Consider the following 22,072-nt stretch of genomic DNA (forward strand, 5'->3'; position numbering starts at 1 on the left):
ATCTATATAAAACACATGAACTAACGTCCTCTAGTGGTGAAAAACTGTCAAAATACATTTAGATTAGAGGCGGCCTTCAAAGTCTAAAAAAAATAGCATATGAACCTCCTAGGTTTAGCATTCAACAAATACCAAGAGAACAAAGCAAAATTGGTGATAAAAGTAAATTGGAAAGTTGTTTAAAATAACATGTCCTATTTGTATCATTAAAGTTTTTTTTGGACTTGACTGTCCCTTTAAAGAGCGTGTATTCAATGAATTAAAGGTCTGGGCTATACTTGTTTGAATGTTTCAGAAATAAGGTTGAATTTAGTAGACTTGGTTGCAAGTTCTACAGCTTACAGGTGTGTGAAAAGGTTCCAATCTGTGCATTTAGCAAACTACTCCCCCGGAAGAAAAGCTTTATTTTGTCTATCACCCTCCAGATGGTCTCTAATTTTAGGTTTGGCTCATACCAAGTCTGCTATGAAAGTAATCTGAGTGCAGTGGAACGCACCAGTCACTTTACAAGTAGAAAAATAGGTGTATGTCCAAATACTTAACAACATTCTGATGCAAATAGTACCCGCCTGCAGTTACTAAACAGGTAGAGTGAGTAATTCTATAGATACACGAGAGCTAATGTCTCTGTAAATATAAATAATATATACAAATACCTCAGGACTTTTCTGCTTGTTTACTTGAGATCTCACTTGGGAACATAGCTAACTCCCTTACACCATTGTTTTATTTTCGGTAACTACCTGGCACCTTTACAGCATTAAAGGTCAAACAAGGTAAATCCTTCTACATTAAAGGGACAGTCTAGTCAAATTTCATTGATTCAGATAGAGCAGGCAATTTTAAGCAACTTTCTAATTTACTCCTATTATCAAGTTTTCTTCATTCTCTTGGTATCTTTATTTGAAAAAACTGGAATGTAAGCATAAGAGCCGGCCCATTTTTGGTTCAGCACCTGGGTAGCGCTTTCTGATTGGTGTCTAAATGAAGTCACCAATCAGCACGCGCTACCCAGGTGCTGAACCAAATATGGGCCGGCTCCTAAGCTAACAATCAAATAAAGATACCAAGAGAACAAAGAAAAAATTTGATAATAGGAGTCAATTAGAAAGTTGCTTACAATTGCTGCTCCTATATGAATCATGAAAGATAGAGTCTTTTATTTTCTGTTTGCCGTCACCGTCCTTGAGAGGAAAAGGGAAGAGAGCTGAAAGTCAAAATGAAACGATCATGGTCAGATGCTATTTTAAGAGACTTCAATTCACTTCCATTATCAAACTGTACTTTGTTCTCATAGTATCCTTTTTTTAAAAAAAAAAAAGCATACCAAGGTAGCTGGTGACTGGTTGGTACACACAAATGCCTCTTATCACTGGCTCACCAGATGTGTTCAGCTAGCTCCCAGTAGTGCATTGCCTACTTTAACTATGTGTTAATAAGAGCATTTACTTATTGCACTTTTATGTCCCTTTAACTTCACAATGAGACTTTGTGACATGCAAACTATTATGTTAATGCCTATTATGTTCTAAAATGTATAATGACTTATTTTGTTCTCCCGGCTGCTGCTCTATTTAACAGCACTTTCTGGTGGTTACTTGTACTGTGTGAGTAGCATAATATTTCACATCTCCCAACGGTCTATATTTGAGAGGGACAGTCCCTAATTCTGAGCCCTGTCCCGCTGTCTTTCTGAGACATAACCACAATCCCACACTATGCGCCCAAGACCTGCCTCCTTCTGACATGGCCCCTCCCACAAAACTTGCCCCTCCCCCAACCTCTAACGTTCTTAATACCCAGCCACAAATGTTCTGAGGTATTTTATTATAAAGTGAATGTAAAGGTGATGTTCAAAACTCAAAAAATTACCTCAACATAAAATGTATAATGATTATTAGTAAATAAAAATGCAGTTTAATTCTTTTGTTTGCTATTTCTGTATTTTCTGTATATTTTTTTCACTATTCCTCCTGTATAATTCAGAACCATGACTCCTCAACATGATACAATGTGATTGCTTGATCGGTGCAGGAAATCAATTATATCTGCCACCTAATTTGACCTAACAAAGCAGATCAAATAAACATTCTTATAAAGCTTTTGAAGTCCCTGGAAAATAAAATATAATTTCAATGGTACAAGATTTTAAAAATACTTAATTTGTATATAAATCATTTGCAATACAGTGCTTTAAACTGGGATACTAAACAAAACAGAGTAGCTGCACTCAAATACTTATTGTAAAAGAAACAGGTGCTGCCTAGAAAATAATATTTTCACAAACATAGCAAGAAAGTGGATTCCCCAAATTGAGGGGTTTCCAAAAGTCTAGGCTTAATCAGCACAACCATTAGTAATAACAACTCAAGAGACATAAGTGTCAAAAAATATAAAAATATCCTTTAATAAATCACACAATTCACAAACATACCACATTCATGCATGGGATCCCAGTAATAAAAAGTCAATAGACTGAGAGCAAACTTCTGGTGCACCAGGGTGAACTGGATATGTATATATTAACCAGTGGTATTAGATATTTGTAATCCACAAATGAGATAGTTCCATATCTTAAGAGTCCCCAAAGTGCCGCTCTGCTGAACTAGCCAGACCAAACCCTCGACCCAAAAACAGTGATCGAATCACCTTTCAAAGCATACTTTTTCAAGCCGTGTGTGTTATTCACAGGTACATCAACTGTCTTTTCCTTCTTGACCACATTTGGTAAATAGTACTACCTGTGTTTGTAGTGCCAGCGGCAGGATCTTCAATGCTTACATGGAGCGCGGTCTTACAGGGCAGGTCGGGCTAGTCGGGATCCAATGCTGCGGAAACAAAAAAGAGAGGCTGCAAAGCACCGACGAGTCTGGACGCTCGTTTCACTCCTTCACATAATGCAGCGTGGAGCTTTTTCCGGGTGCTGATGTCACCTAAATTAGAGTATCCTTTTATTGGTGCATGGTATTTACCGGTCGTTGAATCAATCAATCAATCAATCAATGACCTGTAAGACCGCGCTCCATGTAAGCATTGAAGATCCTGCCGCTGGCACTACAAACACAGGTAGTACTGTTTACCAAATGTGGTCAAGAAGGAAAAGACAGTTGATGTACCTGTGAATAACGCACACGGCTTGAAAAAGTATGCTTTGAAAGGTGATTCGATCACTGTTTTTGGGTCGAGGGTTTGGTCTGGCTAGTTCAGCAGAGCGGCACTTTGGGGACTCTTAAGATATGGAACTATCTCATTTGTGGATTACAAATATCTAATACCACTGGTTAATATATACATATCCAGTTCACCCTGGTGCACCAGAAGTTTGCTCTCAGTCTATTGACTTTTTATTACTGGGATCCCATGCATGAATGTGGTATGTCTGTGAATTGTGTGATTTATTAAAGGATATTTTTATATTTTTTGACACTTATGTCTCTTGAGTTGTTATTACTAACGGTTGTGCTGATTAAGCCTAGACTTTTGGAAACCCCTCAATTTGGGGAATCCACTTTCTTGCTATGTTTGTGAAAATTTAAAGGGATACTAACCCCACATTTTTTCTTTCATGATTCAGATAGAGCATGCAATTTTAAGCAACTTTCTAATTTACTCCTATTATCAATTTGTCTTTGTTCTCATGTTATCTTGATTTGAAAAAGCAGTAATAAAAGGTTAGGAGCCGGCCCATTTTTAGTTCAGCACCTTGCTAGAGCTTGCTGATTGGTTTGCTACATTTAGCCACAAATCAGCAAGTGCTACCCAGGTGCTGAACAAAAAATGGTCCGGCTCTAAAGCTTACAGTACTGCTTTTTCAAATCACAATAGCATGAGAACAAAGAAAAAATTATAATAGGAGTAAATTAGAAAGGTGCTTAAAATTTCATGCTCTATCTGAATCATGAAAGAAAAAAAAAATGGGTTTAGTGTCCCTTTAATGCTGGTATATACTATGTGTTTGATAAATACTATCCTGCAACTGTGTTGTTTTTATTCTGTTCTCTGGACCCATAGCTCAGTTTTTATTTTACTTTTCAGTGTTGCATAATTCATTTACTAACATTTTGGATAATGTGATAAAAAAGCTCTATGGTGAAACACTGAGTAGAAGATAGTAACTTCATATCTAAAATTATATAAATGTGCAAAAATAAAATTAGACGATGTGTTTAGAGTGTGAGGAACTTACCTCAGGAAGCTCCGCTATCTTGGTCCAGCTTCCCGGTCTCAGAGAATGCCGTCCCACTTGGGACACCAAAACTCAAATCCTCTTTTGCTCCTGCTGCAGCAACCTCCCCTTGGTGCGCAGCCACATGCTGCCTGGATTTAAATGGGCCATGTCCTAATTTTTGGAACCCCCACATGGAGGACTCGGGTGTGGGAGTTCCTATAAAAGCACACTCAGCCCATCACTCTCGGCTGCGTTATTGCCTTCCCAGCCTTGTTTCGAAAGCCAAAGCATTACTTACCTGATACCTGTGTAAGCCCACCTTGTTCCAGACATCAAGCATACTTACCTTGTAACTGCATATACTCATTTGTACCTGTGTATGCTCACCTTGTTGCAGAGACCAAGCATACTTACCTTGCATCTGCATATGCTCACCTGGTTCCTGAAAGCCAAGATATCTTGCCGGATACCTGTGTATGCTCTTCTGGTTCCAGGGACCACGCATTCCTAACATGTACTTGTGTTTGCTCTCCTGTTTCCTGAAAGCCAAAGCATACTTACCTTGTACCTGCGTATGCTCACCTTGTTCCAGAGACCAAGCTTACTTTCCTTGAACCTGCAAATGCTCACTTTGTTACTGAAGCTGTAGCTATCTAGTATCCCGTGACAGTCTCACCAACAGTACCCGCTGGGTATCCTGTTTAAAAAAAGGGGAAGATGGAGGTGGCGTCTACGACAGTCTGTTAAATAAGTACAAAGATGAAATATATTATAATATATAAATTGTTAAAATATAATGTATCCATTCCAATGTTAAAATGTAGTTTATCCAACAAAAAAACTTATATAAAAGGAATAGACTAGTGTAACGGTTAGAAACTATTTATTACTTTAAAAAAAATAATAATTTGTGAACATAAAAAACACAATTGCAATTGTATCAAATACAGAAAAAATGCTTAGTTGATTGACACCGTTGTCTAAAAACGATAAATGTATATATTATGTTGGTTTAAAATGTAGCAACCTCAAGTCTCTACTAAAACATTTTCATGTATATACATATATAACTTGGTACAGATCTTTCTAAAAATACGGCTTGTAATAAAAAGATGCGGTTTTCAAAGAAATGTGGTTTTCAAAAAAATGGAGTGTTTCAATTAATTGCGCCAAGTAACACAATGTATAAAAAGCAATAGACTTTGTCTAAAAAAACTTTGCTGTAAAAGAAATTAGTTTAGCTTTCAAAAAGACTGAATATATCCTGTTAATCAATTTTTCCATTTTTATACGAGAATTGTCTGGACCCTGTTTCTTAGAAGAGTCTTATAATGGAAGTGTATAATTAGAATATCGGTGAATAATTCAATTGTTATCCTTGTGTCTAAATGGATCACACATGATTCACACCAATGGCATAAATTTTAGGTAAATAATCAACACTTATAGGTGTACTTTTTGCTCAAGTGGATATGTGATAGAGGATGTCCGCTTACCCAGTTAGCTAGGCATTGGCTTGCTTGTCTGTTAAGTCCGCACTTACTTGGATTTTCTCTGCTTCTGTTGACTTCACTGGTCACATGGATGTTCTGGACCCAATCCCTGCAGCTCCTCTTGGAGCGCTCTCAGTTTTAAATGTCAGAAATAAATTTAGCCCGATGGCTTCCAACTCCTACCGCTCGATCGGTTCTTTTTCTCTCCTTAATTATAGAGATCAATTTTCGATTAGGTGGTCCTGGGAGTGCTGTAAAGAAAATGCTTACTGGCCAGTATTTGCGTGTAGAACTGCTGATCGCTAGATGAGGGTTTTCTACACGTTTCGGCTTCCGAAGTCAAGCCTTTGTCTAAGCAGAGAAAATCGCAGTAAGTAAGGACTTCCATTGCTGCATCTGTTGTGAGAAGTGCAGCCAGTGAGGTATGCTGTTCTGTTACTATTGTCACTAGTCGTATATACACCATCTTTTTTTCTCAAACTAGCTGTATCTGCTGTACCTATCTGGTATTCTGTGATAGTCTCACCAACAGTACTTATTGAGAATCCTGTGTCCACAATACCAGTGACAGCTTTCCTCAAACTAGCTGTATCTGCTGTACCTACATGGTATTCCATGATAGTTTCACCAACAGCAACAGTATCCGCAGGGTATCTTGTGCTTGCTGAGAATCCTGTGTCTACAATACCAGTGACAGCTTTCCTCAAACTAGCTGTATCTGCTGTACCTACCTGGTATTCCATGATAGTTTCACCAACAGCAACAGTATCCGCAGGGTATCTTGTGCTTGCTGAGAATCCTGTGTCTACAATACCAGTGACAGCTTTCCTCAAACCAGCTGTATCTGTAGTACCCACCAGGTATTCCGTGACAGCTGAACCCTCTATTGCATAATTCAAGCACCAGGGTCCAATGAACTTCGTTACTGCAGCCTATGTTCTGAACTTTGTATGGGACTAGGGTTGCCACCTCTACCATGTTTTCCTGGACACTTTATGCTTTACACATGCAGCAGTGTGTGTAGGGAGGAACATGAATAGTGCTGTCCAGGATCACTATTCGTGTGCTATCCAGGTGTGCAATTCATGTTCCCTTCTGCACACCCTGCAGCATGTGTAACTTATAAGTGTCCAGGAAATGGACAAGGCGGCAACCCTATTTGGGACTTAAGTGTCCTGCCTTGGGCCTATGTTCAAACTTGCTGTTTCTGTGATCTTCAATTTGCACTACCAACTGTTCTTTTACTTATTCAGTAAAGCTTTAAAAATACTTTTGTTGTTCAGTGTATCAGTTCCTGCATTCTGAGTTCCACTCATCCTAACCCCTCACATAGAGTATGTTATTACTGTACTGATGTCCACTGCAAAGGTATTTAACCTCTATGCACTACTAGGACATAGGTGATTGAGGGATACACACGTATCCCTCTTGTCATTGGTCACCAGACGTGTTTAAAGATGCATGAGTCAAAGTTAAACTTTTATGGTCGAAACAGAGCATGTGATTTTAAGAAACTTTTCAATTTACTCCTATAATTAAATTAACTTTTGTCTCTTGGTTTCTATGCTGAAAAGCCTTCCTAAGTAGACTCTGGAGCAGCAATGCACTACTGGTAGCTAGCTGCTGATTGGTGGCTACACATGTATGCCTCTTTCATTGCCTTGTCAGATGTTTTAAGCTAGCTCCCTGTAGCAAACATGCAGTAGTTAAATACTCTAACGCAGGGGTCAGCAACCTTGGCTCCCCAGATATTTTGGAACTACACTTCCCTTGATGCTCAGACAGCCTAAAGAGTGTCTCAGCATCATGGGGAATGTAGTTCCAAAACATCTAGGGTGCCAAGGTTGCTGACCCCTGCTCTAACGTATTAGAGCTTTTTCTTTAACATTGGTGGCATACCCTTGGTGGATAGCACTCTAGAGAGAAATAGTTGTTCATTACTCAAAATTAAATATTAGTCTTTTTCTCTGCCCTATAGACAATGTTTTCCATATTGTTTATTTAATTGAGTGCCCAGACAATTATTTTGTTCCCAGTTCTCAGGTTACTTGCCGCAAGCCGTGAATGCAGGGCCCCCGGTGGTCCGTCTTGGCGTCCCACGTGGAGTGACGCCGAGAACGATCTGACTGGCAGCTGCAGCCCTCTAGGCGCAGCTGCCGGGGCCTAAATTTAAAGGGCCAGTGACTCATTTCAGGAGTTCCCACCTAGAAGGAGCAGGTGTGCGAGTTCCTATAAAAGGCTACTCAGTACATCACTCTGTACTGAGTTAATGCCTAAGAAGGTTCCTTCTTGCTGATTCCTGTGAATATCCTGTATCTGAAGCTAAGTATCCTCTGCTGTGATACCTATGTATGCCTACCTTACTGCTGAGACCAAAGACCTCTGCTGTGAAACCTGTGTATGCTTACCTTACTGCTGAGACCAAAGACCTGCTGTGATACCTTTGTATGCTTACCTTACTGCTGAGACCAAAGACCTCTGCTGTGATACTTGTGTATGCTTACCTTGTTGCTGAGACAAAGCATTTCTGCTGTGATACCTGTTTATGCTTACCTTGCTGCTGAGATACGTCTACTGTGATACCGGTGTATGCCTACCTTGTCGCTGTGACCAAGCATCTCTGTTGTGTTACCTGTGTATGCTTATCCTGTTCCCGAAACCAAGCATCTCAGCTATAATACCTGTGTATGCTTATCTAGTTCCTGAACATTTTACAAGAGACCTTACCAACAGTACCCACTGGGTAGTCTGTGCTTGCTGAGAGACTTGTGCTTAAAGTGTTCCTTTGCGAAAGACTTGTATTTGATATTTATCAGGTTGGATTATAACCTCATATTGCTTTACCTGTTGCTTCCCTGCATTACTAAAGTAAAGTTTGTTCAAGAAAAGACTTTCTTTATTTTGGTTTTCCATTCCTGCATACTAAGTTCCACACACCTCCCCTCACCCTCACACCAGTATTGGGAATTGCAAATGAAACGTTGCATCAAGTGGCAAGAAGTGTCTAGTCGTCTTTTATGATATTATTGCTGTTTGAATCTTTGAAGATACCTGGGCGATTTGATCTCAGATGTCTGGGTAACGCATTAATAAAAGTGGTAAGAAAAATCATGGTGTCAAGACTGCAATTCAAATAAATTCAAATTCTAATTATTCATGAAATTTGGTATTTTATGTCATAAGCCAAAGCCATTCAAAGACTTCATCCTCTGCATTCCAAAACCTGGTTTTATGTTTGTCTGTTTCTTGCTCCCAAAGTTCCATATAAGATGCCATAATCCAATTGTGCTGTTCATCTGCAAGTTCTCAATGATGAATGAGAATTGTTCTCAATGATAAATCTATGTGAATGTTCTAGACACTTACTGCAGAGCGCTTGAAGTACGGCATATAAAGTATAATTATTTTGTCTTCTTCAAAAAAACTTGCCTGTCAGCATCAATATCTTCAATTACCTTTATGACATGGATTGTTTAACTTAAGAACAACTAATTGCCAGAGAGACCTTGGTAACACAATTTCAGAAACGTGAACAAAATATTGTTGCTACAGGTGGTCAATCTGATAATTTTAAGGACTCTACCCAGTCCAGTATTGTTTTCCTGGATGCATCTTATCAGCAAAGTTGCCCTCACATTTTCCATTAGTTAAGTAGTCAGATGAAGAGATGTGTGGAATTTAAAATGTGTTCCAAAATATATGGCCTCCGATAAAACAAACATTGTCATGGTAGATGACGCTTGCAACAAGGCAGATTTGGTGATGTGTTCGTAATGAACTTGAGGCTTGTAGCCGACTCTGGAAAATCAATTAATTCAAGTTATTTTTTTATTACTAGATCCATTTGGTCTGCTGCAGTTTCAAGTTACATGTGGCAGATATAAAGACAACATTAATGCCAAACAGATTTTTTTAATGGAGATATAAGCAAGCCTCTAACCAGCGATTGCTGGAGTAATACTGGTCCTCCAGAAGTCGGAGTAGCAAAAGATGCAGTAGGTGTTGTAAGCCTTCACTGGTAAGGAAGGTCCATGAGATCGGCCTTTCCAACCAATTGGCATAAGCAGAAAACTGGATTAGTAGCATTGCCTCTAAAATCTTACACTAAAGAGCCGGTTTCTTTGGGTTATCACTTCAGTGACACCAGTATAGTGTTTACGTGCTATATATTGCATTTCACATTATTTGATATTCCATAGAGATAGACAGTTCTTCAGCTAGTACCTGAAAGTTGTCTCTATATTTCATGCCTCACAAAACATCTGTATTCTCAGTTTTCTCCCAGTTGAAAACATATTAATGGGAAGAACCTATACACTGCATATGGCTGGATTTGTCTCCATGTACGATGCACGGACAAATCACAATAGAATATGATAAAAGCTTTTTTTGCTGGCAAACGTTACAGTCTCAAGGTGGATTGTTCAATGTGTCATCTCAGAAAATGTCGGTGTTGCCAACACTTAGATTTTGCTGCTTTGAAAATCTGTTGGTGAATACTGATAGGGTGAGCAAAGATAACCGGAAATTAAATTATACTTACAAAAATTTTAGTATCCTTGCTCATGACCTTTGGAGTACTTAATTGTACCCTCTGTACTATTGCTGAATATAAGAAAGATGAGTGTTTTTCCCCCTGAAAAGATGGGGTTTCAGGCTTTAGGATTTCTGTCCAACCAGTCTTCGTTAGTGAATACAAAGATACGAGGCAATACATAGAATTTTTGGTACGAATTTTAAACTCTGGGTACGTTTGATTATTAAAGCATATTTTTCTTTCTTTGCAAATCCAGGTATCAAAATTATTTTTGTTGGCCATGGTCGGAAACCAGAGAGTGGTCCTATTGTAAGTATTTTGTTTACTCTTACATTTTGTTTTAATGCAGTGTTCTATTTTTATCTTTATTTTCTTTTTTATGACATGATGAGTCCACGGATCATCTTAATTACTAATGGGATATTTACCTCCTGGTCAGCAGTAGGAGGCAAAGAGCACCACAGCAGAGCTGTTAAATAGCTCCTCCCTTCCCTCCCACCCCAGTCATTCTCTTTGCCTACGTTAGTGATAGGAAGAGGTAAAGTGAGGTGTTAGATTAGATTCTTCAATAAAGAGTTTATTATTTTTAAAGTAGTGCCAGAGTGTGCTACTTTGTTCTAGGGTGTAGCCGTAGTCCATATCAGTCTCTTCAGTAGAGCTTTTGGTGGCTTTAAAGCAATGGGAACTTGTGGGACATCATTCTCACTGCGCCTCCCATACACTTATGCTGCCCTTATCCTGATAGCCGAAGAACACTTAACTCAGGCTTTATGAATTTCCACAGGGCTATGGGAGGGAGAGGACCTCCTAAACCTGCTGAGCTGCCCTGCTGTCGGGCAGAATACAAAGGTAAGTGCCAACTTTTTATTCTGGGTCTGGGAACCTCAGAGGAAGTGGAGCACTTGACTGAGACATATCTCCTTTCTAAGGACGTTAATCCTATTCTTATAAGGGGAGGGGATCCTATGACAACACTGTTTTTTTGGGAGACAAATGTGTCAGGGATCAATCACTTGGGACAATGTAATAATGGTCTTAGAAAATAGTGTTTGGATCACTCTTTTGGGCTTTGGAGCTACCTGACATGCGGTAGCATACTCGTCCCCAATTTATCACATTGTGAACTAATGTTTGGGTCACTCTTTTGGGCTCTGGTGCTACCTGACTTGCGGTAGCATACTCGTTCCCAATTCATCTCCTTGTGCACTAATTAACCTAGCTGCCGGTGACCTATCTTTAAAATATTAATGGCGACCAGGAGTTGAATTGCTGTGACGCCCACGATGGGCGGACTTGCCTTTGGCGCCGTTTTTGGGCTGCATTTCCCCTACCCCAGGGCATAGTCAATAAGGATGCCTGGAGATGGAGTGTTGTCACGCCCATGAGGGGCGGAGCTATATCAGGACTGTGTTAGATTGCGCTCTTCACCTTCATTACGATAACGGAGGGCAGAGCATCTAACACAGCCTTCTAGTGTATCTATTGCTTCATGCGAGTGCAGTTAGCACTATGAAATGTACAGTGTCAGTCTTATTATGTAAATCGTTTATCCATGACGATTAATCAAAGGGAAATAAACAGTTCATTGTGCATTCTCTGATGCTAATTGAGTATTCTGGCATTTATCTTTGGGCAGATGGGCACCTCAGCACAATATCTGAGGTTTCAGTAGGTCCTGCAATGTTTGTTTACTACTATATTTCATATATTTCAATCCTGCACGCATAAAGAAAGAGTGTCATTTTGAAATTTAAAGAGACAGTAACGTTTTTTATCTATTAAAAGAATTTCAGTTGTTTGTTTAATTCATCCTTTTTGACTTAGGATGGAACAAAAACACACAAAAAAGGGGTTACTTTTAAAATTTAAAGAGACAGTAACACTTTTTATGTGTCAATTTTTATTAAATATACTCCTTCTAAGGCAATGGCTGTTTAGGAGTCTGTTAACATTGGTCAATCTATGCCACAAATTTTTTTTCCTATAGTGTCCAACAAAATGTTTATGGTCCACATGCAGAGCCCTGCGCTTCCTTTCACACTCCACCCGGAGTTACGATGCATTATATGTTTTTCTCACGAGGTAGGAAACATCTCTAGAGCAAATTGATTGATTCAGTAGATCAAAATCCCTGGTGGCTTGGTGGGTAAGCAAGCAGCCTACCAGATGGAAGGCTAGCAGTTTGCATCCAGCCGCTGTCGCCAGGTTTTTATCCGAATGGTTCCTCCCTGTTACTGATGGAGGAAGATACTTCGGGATTATCTGAATGAGAATTATCAGACTCAGATGAAAACTATCTTTATTAATTCCTGAGATTGTTTTTCTCTCAGTTTTATTTTTAGCTTGTACACCTCCATTTGTTTCTATGGGAGCTTTTACCTGCCCTGAGTGACACTACAGGTGTAATCTACCTAAAAGATGTTTCCCATAGCCAACTCGGTTAAGGAGGCTTGGCAAACAGTCCCCAAGGTGGAAGGAGCTGTTTCCACCTTAGCTAAGAGAACTACTATACCCATAGAGGATAGTTGTGCTTTCAAAGGTCTTATGGCTAAAAGATTTGAGGGGTTACTTAAAAAGGTGTATGTACACCAGGGCTTGCAATGGAAGTCAGCTGTGTGCATTGCTACCGTCTCTAGTGCGGCAGATGAATCCAGGAGAGGATAAAGCTATTAAATTGACTAATTTCTTTATTACAGATGCTTCCCTTCAAGTTATCAATCTGGGAGCAAAGATTTCAGGTGTCTCTATTCTAGCTCGCAGAACCTTAGGGTTAAAACCTTGGTCTGCGGATGTGTCCTCTAGGTCTATGCTTTTAGCAATTCCTTCCAAGGGAAGATCTTGTTTGGACCTGGCTTCACTGAGATTATCTCTGATATCACGGGAGATAGGTGGCATCTTCTCCCTCAGGATAAGAGAAACAAACAAAAGAGGACGACAGGGTATTTTCGTTCTTTTCGAGTTTTCAAGGGAAATTCTTCCTCTTCCGCCTCCAAGCAGGAAAAGTCTATACTTTCTTGGAGACCCGATCAGCCTTGGAATAAGGGAAAACAATTCAATAAGTCTACTATTGAACCAGAGACAGCATGAAGGGCCTGACCCCGATCCTGGACCGAATCTTGCAGGGGCAGACTTTTCTTCTTTGCTTAGGTTCAAGATGTTCAGGATCCCCGGGCGGTAGAAATAGTGTCCCAGGGATACAATCTAGAGAGGTGTTCTTACACTGTGTTTGAGAACTCTCTGACCTGGGAGTGAGGTTTCCTGTTCCAATACGGGAACAGGGTCTAGATTTTGTTTAAATCTGTTTGTGGTTCCCAAAAAAGAGGAAACTTTCAGGCCAAATTTTAGATCTTAAGAGTCTAAACAAATTTCTTAAAGTACCGTCCTTCACGATGGAGACTTTGTTCCATTTTCCCTTTGATCCAAGAGGGTTAGTTTATGACAACAGTGGATTTAAAGGAAGCGTACCCGAATGTTCCCATTTGCAGGGATCATCACTAGTTTCTAAGGTTTGCCTTTCTATCCAAACTTCTAATTTGTGGCTCTTCCTTTCGGTCTTGCCACTGCTCCCAGGATTTTCACAAAGGGTCTGGGATCACTGTTAGTGGTGCTCCGGTTTCAGACATTATAGTGGCGCTCTATCTGGATGACATACAGTCCAGGCGCCATCCTTACAACAAACTAGATCCACTCATGGACATTATGTTATCCTTCCTGCCCTCTCCCGGGTGGAAGGTAAAATTGGAAAGGAGTTCCTTAGTCCCTAATACAGGAGTATCTTTCTTGGGAATTATAATAGATTCCCTATCAATGAGTATTTTTCTGACAGAAGTCAGGAAATCAAAGATTATCGATACTTGTCTAGCGCTTCAGTCCATTTTTCAGCCATCGGTGGCCCAGTGCAATGGATCAGAGATTATGCAGATTTGTCTCCTTGAATCCTACTGGAGCAGGAGACAAGGGATTTTCTTTAATGGTGGTTGTTCTCTGTATCATTTTCCCAGGGAACCTGGTTTCACAGACCATTTTGGGTGATTGTGACAACAGTCACCAGCCTTCTAGGGTGGGGAGCAGTCTGGGGTTCCCTAAAGGCTCAGAGAGTTTGGACTCAGTCAGTCTTTTCTTCCTATAGACATCCTGGAGCTGAGAGCGATCTTCAACGCTCTTCCCGCCTGGCCTCAGTTAGCTTCGGTCAAGTCTATCAGGTTCCAGTTGGACAGCATAACTCCACCTGGAAGTGTTCTCCAGCCTGATTTTAAAGTGAAGTCAGTCTGAATTAGATCTCATGCTATCTCGACAGGATGCCAAGCTCCCGTGATACGGGTCGAGGTCCAAGGACCCTCAGGCGGCACTGATGGATGCTCTGGCGGTTCCTTGGACCTTCAGTCTAGCATACTTCTTTCCTTCGTTTGCAAATCAAGCATGAAAGGGCATCAGTGATACTTGCTCCTGCTTGGCCTCACAGGAATTGGTATGCAGTTCTGGTGGACATGTCATCACTGCCACCTTGGAGACTTCCGTTAAGGAAGGACCTTCTAATTCAAGGGCCCTTCCTTCACCCACATCTAATTTCTCTGAAGCTGACTGCTCGGAGATTGAACGCTTAATTTTATCCAAGCGGGGTTTTTCTGACTCGGTCATAGAGTCCATGATTCAGGCTCGTAAGCCTGTAACAAGAAGGATTTACCATGAGATAGGGTGTAAATATCTCTATTTGTGTGAATCCAAAGGCTAATCATGTAGTAGTGTTGGGATTTCTAAAATTTTCATTTTTCTCCAAGTCGGTTTGGTAAAAGGACTAAAGGGTCAAATCTCAGCCTTATGTTTTTTCTTTCACAAACGTCTGGCGGCTGTCCCAGATGTACAATCATTTTGTCAGACCTTGGTCAGGATTAGGCCTGTGTTCAGACCAGTTACTCCTTGGAGTTTGATTTTAGTTCTTCAAGGAACTTCATTTGAGCCTATGCATTCCTTAGATATTAAGTTGTTATCTTGTTACTGTTTCTTCTGCTCGTAGAGTGTCAGAGCTCTCGGCATTCCAGTATGAGTCTCTTTACCTTATTTTTTATTCAGATAAGGTAGTTTTATGTACTAAATTAGGATTCTTCCTCAGATTGTTTCAGATCAGAACGTTAATCAGGTGATTGTTGTTCTTTCCTGATGTCCTAATCCTTCTTCTCAGCAGGATCGACTTCTGCACAATTTGGACGTGGTCCGTGTTTTAACGTTTTGCTTGCAGGCGACTAAGAACTTTCGTCAGTCTTCTGTGTTCATAGTTTTCTCAGGATAAGGGACAGAAAGCTACGGCTACTTCTCTTCCTTTTTGACTGAAGCGTTTCATATGTTTTAAATGTGAGACTGTTGGACAGCAGCCTCCAGAGAGAGTTACGGCTCATTCCACGAGGGCTGTCGCTTCCTCATGGGCATTCAAGAATGAAGCTTTTGTGGAACGATTTGCAAGGCTGCAACTTTGTCCTCTATTCTCATTTTTTCAAGGTTCTACAAGTTTGACACTTTTGTCTCTGCTGAGGCCGCTTTTGGGAAAGGTTCTTCAAGCAGTGGTGCCTTCCGTTTAGGTTCCCTGTCTTGTCCCTCCCGTTTCATTTGTGTGCTCTAGCTTGGGTATTGAATCCCATTAGTAATTAAGATGATCCATGGACTCATCGTGTCATAAAAAAGAAAAGAAAATTTATGCTTACCTGATTTATTTATTTATTTTTTGACCTGATGAGTCCACGGCCCGCCCTGTGTTTTTAGACAGGTTGTGTGTTATTGTGAACTTCAGACACCTCTGCACCTTGGCTTTTCCTTTCTCTTCCTAACTTCGGTCGAATGACTGGAGTGGGAGGGAAGGGAGGAGCTATTTAGCAGCTCTGCTGTGGTGCTCTTTGCCTCCTCCTGCTGACCAGGAGGTGAATATCCCAATAGTAATTAAGATGATCCATGGACTCATCGTGTCAAAAAAGAAATACATTTATCAGGTAAGCATAAATTTTCTTTTTTTGATTTTGTGACACATTCTTAGTATTCATCAAATGCAAATTTATCATGTGATATCCAATCATACCAAGGTTTCACCACATGTTTTGAACACTAGGCACACAACTGTGCGATTTGCAAGTGTTGGTTGTATTTGAACAGAGGACCTCACAGCAGTTGTCTCCAGCCTACTTTAAACCTTTTTGGGCCAGATACCAATGACCTGTTAATAGATTGTTGTGTCTCTGCTTAGCTTGCTTCCTTGTTTTGTCGCTTTTGAGTTTGCTCCTAGTTTTGTCGCTTCTGAGTTTCCTCCTAGTTTTGTCACTTCTTAGTTCGCTTCTAGTTTTGTCGCTTCTGAGTTTGCTCCTAGTTTTGTCGCTTCTGAGTTTGCTTCTAGTTTTCTCGCTTCTGAGTTTACTTCTAGTTTTCTGTTTCTTACTTGGGGATGTCTGGGTTAGCTTGTTTTTAACCTGGCCTGATTTTTCTTCTTCTGATCATACTCTCTGCCTCTGTCCTTTTGGCACTTGCTTGTTCTGCAGTTAGCCTTTTAACAGCTTGATTGCTCAGCAATTCTAGTGTGCTACAATATTTGCTTGGTCTTATCCTACGTCCTCTGTTGTTTATCTTCTTCAGGTTTTGACTACACACAGTTTGCTTGCTCTTTACCTCCAGAATTTTACATATCTGCTGGTTTACAGTCTTCTTGGTCTGTGCTTCAATATTAGTCTACTTTTGATTTGCTTACATTCACTGTTAGTTATTTATGTCCTTAGCTTGCTCTGGACTTTCCTCTGGTCACTACTTGACCTGGCTTGTGCTGTGCATTTGTTCCAGACCTGTGTTTTTGCATTTTTGTGGCGTTGAGCATCAGATCTGCCCTCTTGTCAAGCTGTGGACCTGCCTATTTTCAGTACCAGATGTGCTGCACCCTCTTCTAAACTTGTTCACTTCCAGTTCTTTGTACATTCAGTAGGAAACCTGCCTGTTCACAACTTGCTTCATACATATGACCTTTGACTGTTCCATACCCACCTGCACTCAGTACAAGTCCGATTTGCAGACACTGTCTCTTCCGTCCATGGTTCTCTCAGTTGGGATTCCATTCACGAACAGATTCATGAAAAAGCTCTCTGTATTTGTGATCATCTTCTCCAACCCCACATGCTAACATGGGTCCCAGAACTCTTCCCAGCAACCACTGCTCTCCATCACTTCAGAGGTGTTGGATTAAAATCACCCCAGACTGATCAGAGAGCTCTTGTGCAGTATTTCATTTGCTACATCACTGTTGGCAATTGTCCTACATTCTTATAAGTAAATCCCCTCTATATGTGATCTAAGAAGGATGACACTTTGCTTACATGTAGGTAGCACTACTGCAGTCTAATTCAACTTGTATGCTTCACATAATTTAATTTCATTGTTTTTTTCAGCTAAATGCTGAAATCTGCAGTAATGCTTCACACTTTCAGTGTCCAAACACACATAGGTTACATAGGAATCAGAAAAATATTGGTAGTCTAAGCTGCACATTTTCAGTTTATACGGCAGTTTTTGTTTTGACTCAAAACAAAATGTACTCATTCGTTCCAGTGCAATATTATCATTATCTACAAGGACATGGAATTTGAAATTTGAGCCTCCTCCTAAAGAAGAAAAAAAAAGTTTAATTATCATTAATTATTTATTTTAAATAGTTTTTATTGAGGTTAAATGTGCAGTATAGCAGATATAGATATACTGAAAAAAAGAACATAGTCACTTTAACCAATATATAATTTTATCTGTTATATTGCAATTATGTTAAACATACTAAAGACAGACCTCACATTTTCTAATTTTACTTTACGAGATGAAATTATCCTCCACCATCTTTGGCAGTAACTTATGGGCCGCAACTATTTGGAATCACGTTTGGAACTTAATTTGAATATGCTATCCAGTAGTTATATATTTACTTAAATATGATCAAATTCTGGGAACAATATAGCATAGTAACCTGTTTTTATAGTAGCTCATGTTGTAATATATATTAAAGGTCAACTTAAAAATACCATTAAAAACAGGGGCACTTTCATTCATCAAAGTTTACAAAGCAGCCGTTTTGTTTAAAAGCTTACCTCTCTCCTCTTCACAGCCAGAGCAGCTTCCCCCGCACGCAGATCCTCTCTTCATACGTCGGCAATGACGAATCCGGCTTCCTCCAATAACTGCTTCCGCACCCAGAGCAAACAACTCCTGAGGCCATGCCGTGATTGGAGGAAGCCAGATTCTTTATAGCTGACGTATGAAGAGAGGTTTTGCGGGCGGTGGAAGCGGCTCCGGCTGTGAAGAGGAGAGAGATAAGTTTTTAAACAAAACGGCTGCTTTGTAAACTTTGATGAATGAAAGTGCCCCTGTTTTTAATAGAATTTTTAAAAAAATGGGCTTTCATTCATCAAAGTTGACCTTCACTTTAAAAGTAAAGATTTTGTCTATAATTATAGGGGTGCTTGTATCTCTGCAGATCTGATAGAGCTAAATAACGTAGGAGAATGGACTATATCAACATTATAATATTAACCAATAAAGGTTCACATGAATAGAAATACATATTTACCAATTTAGTCAGCTATCAAGGCTATAAAAGTGAGATCTTGCAGGGGAGTCTCAATAATAAAATGAGTATATTTTTAGAGCTAGAGTCATTGCATAAACACGTCAGTTAAAGGTACCGCTACAAGGGAAGATATGGTCTTTAAAACAAATATATAAAGATAACAGTTCACCACATAAATTTTTGTTAATGACAAAACAATTAAAGTAACTTATCAACTAGTATGTGGGTTCAGCAAAACATCATATGCATACAGTTATAAGATATTAAGAGAGATGGTATGTAACATTCTCAAAAAATACTATAGTGTTGTTTCGGATCTGTGGATCTTCATTATTTATAATATTATCATTCCGTCTAATGCTATAGAATACAAAACAGGTGCTTATATCAACACTAAATAAGATGATAAGAAAACATAATATAGAGTAAGCAAATGTTCAACAACTGTCATTCAGGAAAACAAGGTACACACAAAAGAAAAACGATCATAAGAAATATCCGTTAGGGATTCAGTCAGATAGATCAAACTAGGTCCTTAGTATTAAAACCCCCTTCTAGATATCTTTATTATCTTAGCCAATACCAGATCTGTGCGGTTCGTCTGTAGTATTTAGCTGCTGCAGTCCACAAATGAGAAGGGCTGGCTTGACAACAGTTGTATATCTGATGGCGATCACAAAGATGGAGACCATGGGTCTTAGGAGCTTGTCTGCCGCCTCTTATATAGCCAATACCCTTCCCCCGTATTGGCTTTACCCCCTTAGGTGGACCATAAAGGGGATATGTCATTGTGTTAGGTTGCCAAAGTACAGAATTTAAAAAAAACTTGATCTGAATCAAGAAAGTTTAATTCTGATTTCACGTCCCCTTTAAAGGGATTCTGAACCCAAAGTTTTTATTTTAAGATTTTAATTTTAAGCAATTTTCTAATTTACTCCTATTATACATTTTTCTTAGTTCTCTTGGTATCTTTATTTGAAAAAGCAGGAATGTAAAGTTTATGAGCCAGCCCATTTTTGGTTCAGCACCCTGCATAGCGCTTGCTGATTGGTGGGTACATTTAGACACCAATCAGCAAGCTGTACCCAGGTGCTGAATCAAAGATGGGCTGGCTGGCAAGCTTTACATTCCTGCTTTTTCAAATAAAGATACCAAGACAACGAAGAAAAATTGATAATAGGAGTAAATTAGAAAGTTGCTTAAAATTGCACACTCTGTCTGAGTCACGCAAGAAAAAAAAATTGGGTTCAGCATCCCTTTAACAAATGATTGAAGTTGTTGAATTTAGCAGAGTACTCACACTGTTCTTACATAACTACTCTTTAACCTACTAGTAGTCATGCTGCTAGTCACAAGTCTGTACAGAAGTTATCACTCTTTAACCTACTAGTAGTCATGCTGCTAGTCACAAGTCTGTACAGAAGTTATCACTCTTTAACCTACTAGTAGTCATGCTGCTAGTCACAAGTCTGTACAGAAGTTATCACATTGTCATTTTGGAATTTTGTGGTCTGGATTCAGTTTTCAGTCTCCTATATATTGCTGATTTAAAAGTACTAAATAACTATATTTAATTTGTTCACCCCCCCCCAATTCTGCCATTTAAAATTCTTGGAAATTCAGTGCGTGTTAGCTCAGGGTGCTTGTCTGACATGAAAGCTTTGTTTATAGTCAGCAGTAATAAGTAGGGTATAATTTGTAGAGACAGTCAGACAAAACTAGCAGAAAACAGAGCTAAGATCAAAATAAAAAGATTTACAGAAAAATAGCTCAGGGAACAAAGAACAGAATTGGAAATAGGAGTTAGCGAGATGCCACATCAAAGGCACGTGAAAGTCTTCATTAAACTAAATGCGATTTTAAGAAACTTTTTCAATTTACTTCTGTTGCAAATATACTTTGTTCTTTGGTATCCTTTATTGGAAAGCATATCAAGACACATAACTATAACAAGCTCTAAACTGATTTTTGTTACATAAGAATGGGTGCTTATTTGTCTCTCTGTAATAATGTTTACTATTAAACAAACATATTTCAGGTAACGTTAAAGGGACATGAAATACAATTTTGTTTCTAATTTGCTTCTATCATCAAAATGTTCTTGGTTCTCTTGGTAACCTTTGTTGAAAAGCAAGGAGGTAAACTCAGGAGCGTGCACGTGTCTGGCAGCAGTTTTGCAAGAGCACTAGATGGCAGCACTATTTTATGCCAGGTAGAGCTATCTACCTAGGTAGCACCTAAAAAAGAATACCAGATTGAGACTAATTTGATAATAAAAGCAAATTTGATTTTTTTTTTTTACATTTTTTATCTGAATCGTGAAAGATACATTTTAGGTTTTGTGTTCCTTTAAGTTTAAAGGGCCACTAAACCCCACATTTTTCATTCATGATTCAGATAGAGAATACAATTTTTTAACAACATTCCAATTTACTGCAATCTTTATATATCATTTGTTAAAGAAATAGAAATGCACATTGGTGAGCCAATCACATGAGGCATCTATGTGCAGCCACCAATCAGAAGCTACTGAGCCTATCTAGACATGCTTTTCAGGAAAGAATATCAAGAGAATGAAGCAAATTAGATACTAGAAGTAAATTAGAAAGTTGTTTAAAATGTTATTCTCTATCTGAATCATGAAAGAAAAAAAATGGGTTTAATGTCCCTTTAAGGTTATCACAAACATTTCAACATCTTTATTTAAAAAAAACAAAAAAAAACACACACACACACAAAGTGGAAAAATGCTGTGAGGATATTTTGTTGTAAACAGTGGGGGGAAAAATAACAGATACAAGAGAACAATGGTAGCCCAAACTGTTTTCTCTTTACTTAATATAGCCATGTCTTATATTTTTTAATTTATAAATAAATATTTTTTTATTTTATTTTGAAGGGATTCAGTCACATGGCCGGAGCAGCAAACGTATCTCCTCCTGGATCATTTGATCTAAACAAACCAGGCTTTCAGAAGGAAATACTTGGGGCCAAGTTAGAAGTGAAATACCTTTGCTCAGACTGCAAGTATATACTGAGGAGACCCTTCCAAGCACAGTGTGGACATAGATACTGCTCCTACTGCCTCAAGAAGATCCTCAGGTGAGGAACATGTTGAATTTAAAATTAAAACACTAAAGGAGAGGTCTATAAGACCGCCCTTGAGGACTTTAATCACAAAAGAATTTAAAGGGATATTGCAGTTGTTTTTTTCTTTGTTCCATGCAAAAGAGGACTATTTAAATATGTTTTCTTCTGTTATGTGTGATCAGTCCACGGGTCATCATTACTTCTGG

The 22,072-nt window shown here is 39.1% G+C and overlaps 1 protein-coding gene across 8 annotated transcripts in view; it reads left to right on the forward strand.

Annotated features, from left to right (window-relative positions):
* TRAF2 (TNF receptor associated factor 2) overlaps window positions 1-22,072 on the forward strand; it is a 176,824-nt gene that overhangs the window by 24,067 nt on the left and 130,685 nt on the right. For 5 of the 8 annotated variants that reach the window (XM_053695780.1, XM_053695781.1, XM_053695785.1 and 2 more), the window contains exons 2-3: window positions 10,455-10,507; window positions 21,676-21,878. In XM_053695780.1, coding sequence (XP_053551755.1) covers window positions 21,688-21,878 — 191 coding nt within the window. In that variant the 5' untranslated portion in view covers window positions 10,455-10,507; window positions 21,676-21,687. The remainder of the gene's footprint in view (window positions 1-10,454; window positions 10,508-21,675; window positions 21,879-22,072) is intronic. The other 3 variants (XM_053695783.1, XM_053695779.1, XM_053695784.1) reach the window with 1 other exon arrangement.

This window comes from Bombina bombina, chromosome 12 (genome assembly GCF_027579735.1).
Source record: "Bombina bombina isolate aBomBom1 chromosome 12, aBomBom1.pri, whole genome shotgun sequence".
Taxonomy (NCBI): Eukaryota; Metazoa; Chordata; class Amphibia; order Anura; family Bombinatoridae; genus Bombina; species Bombina bombina.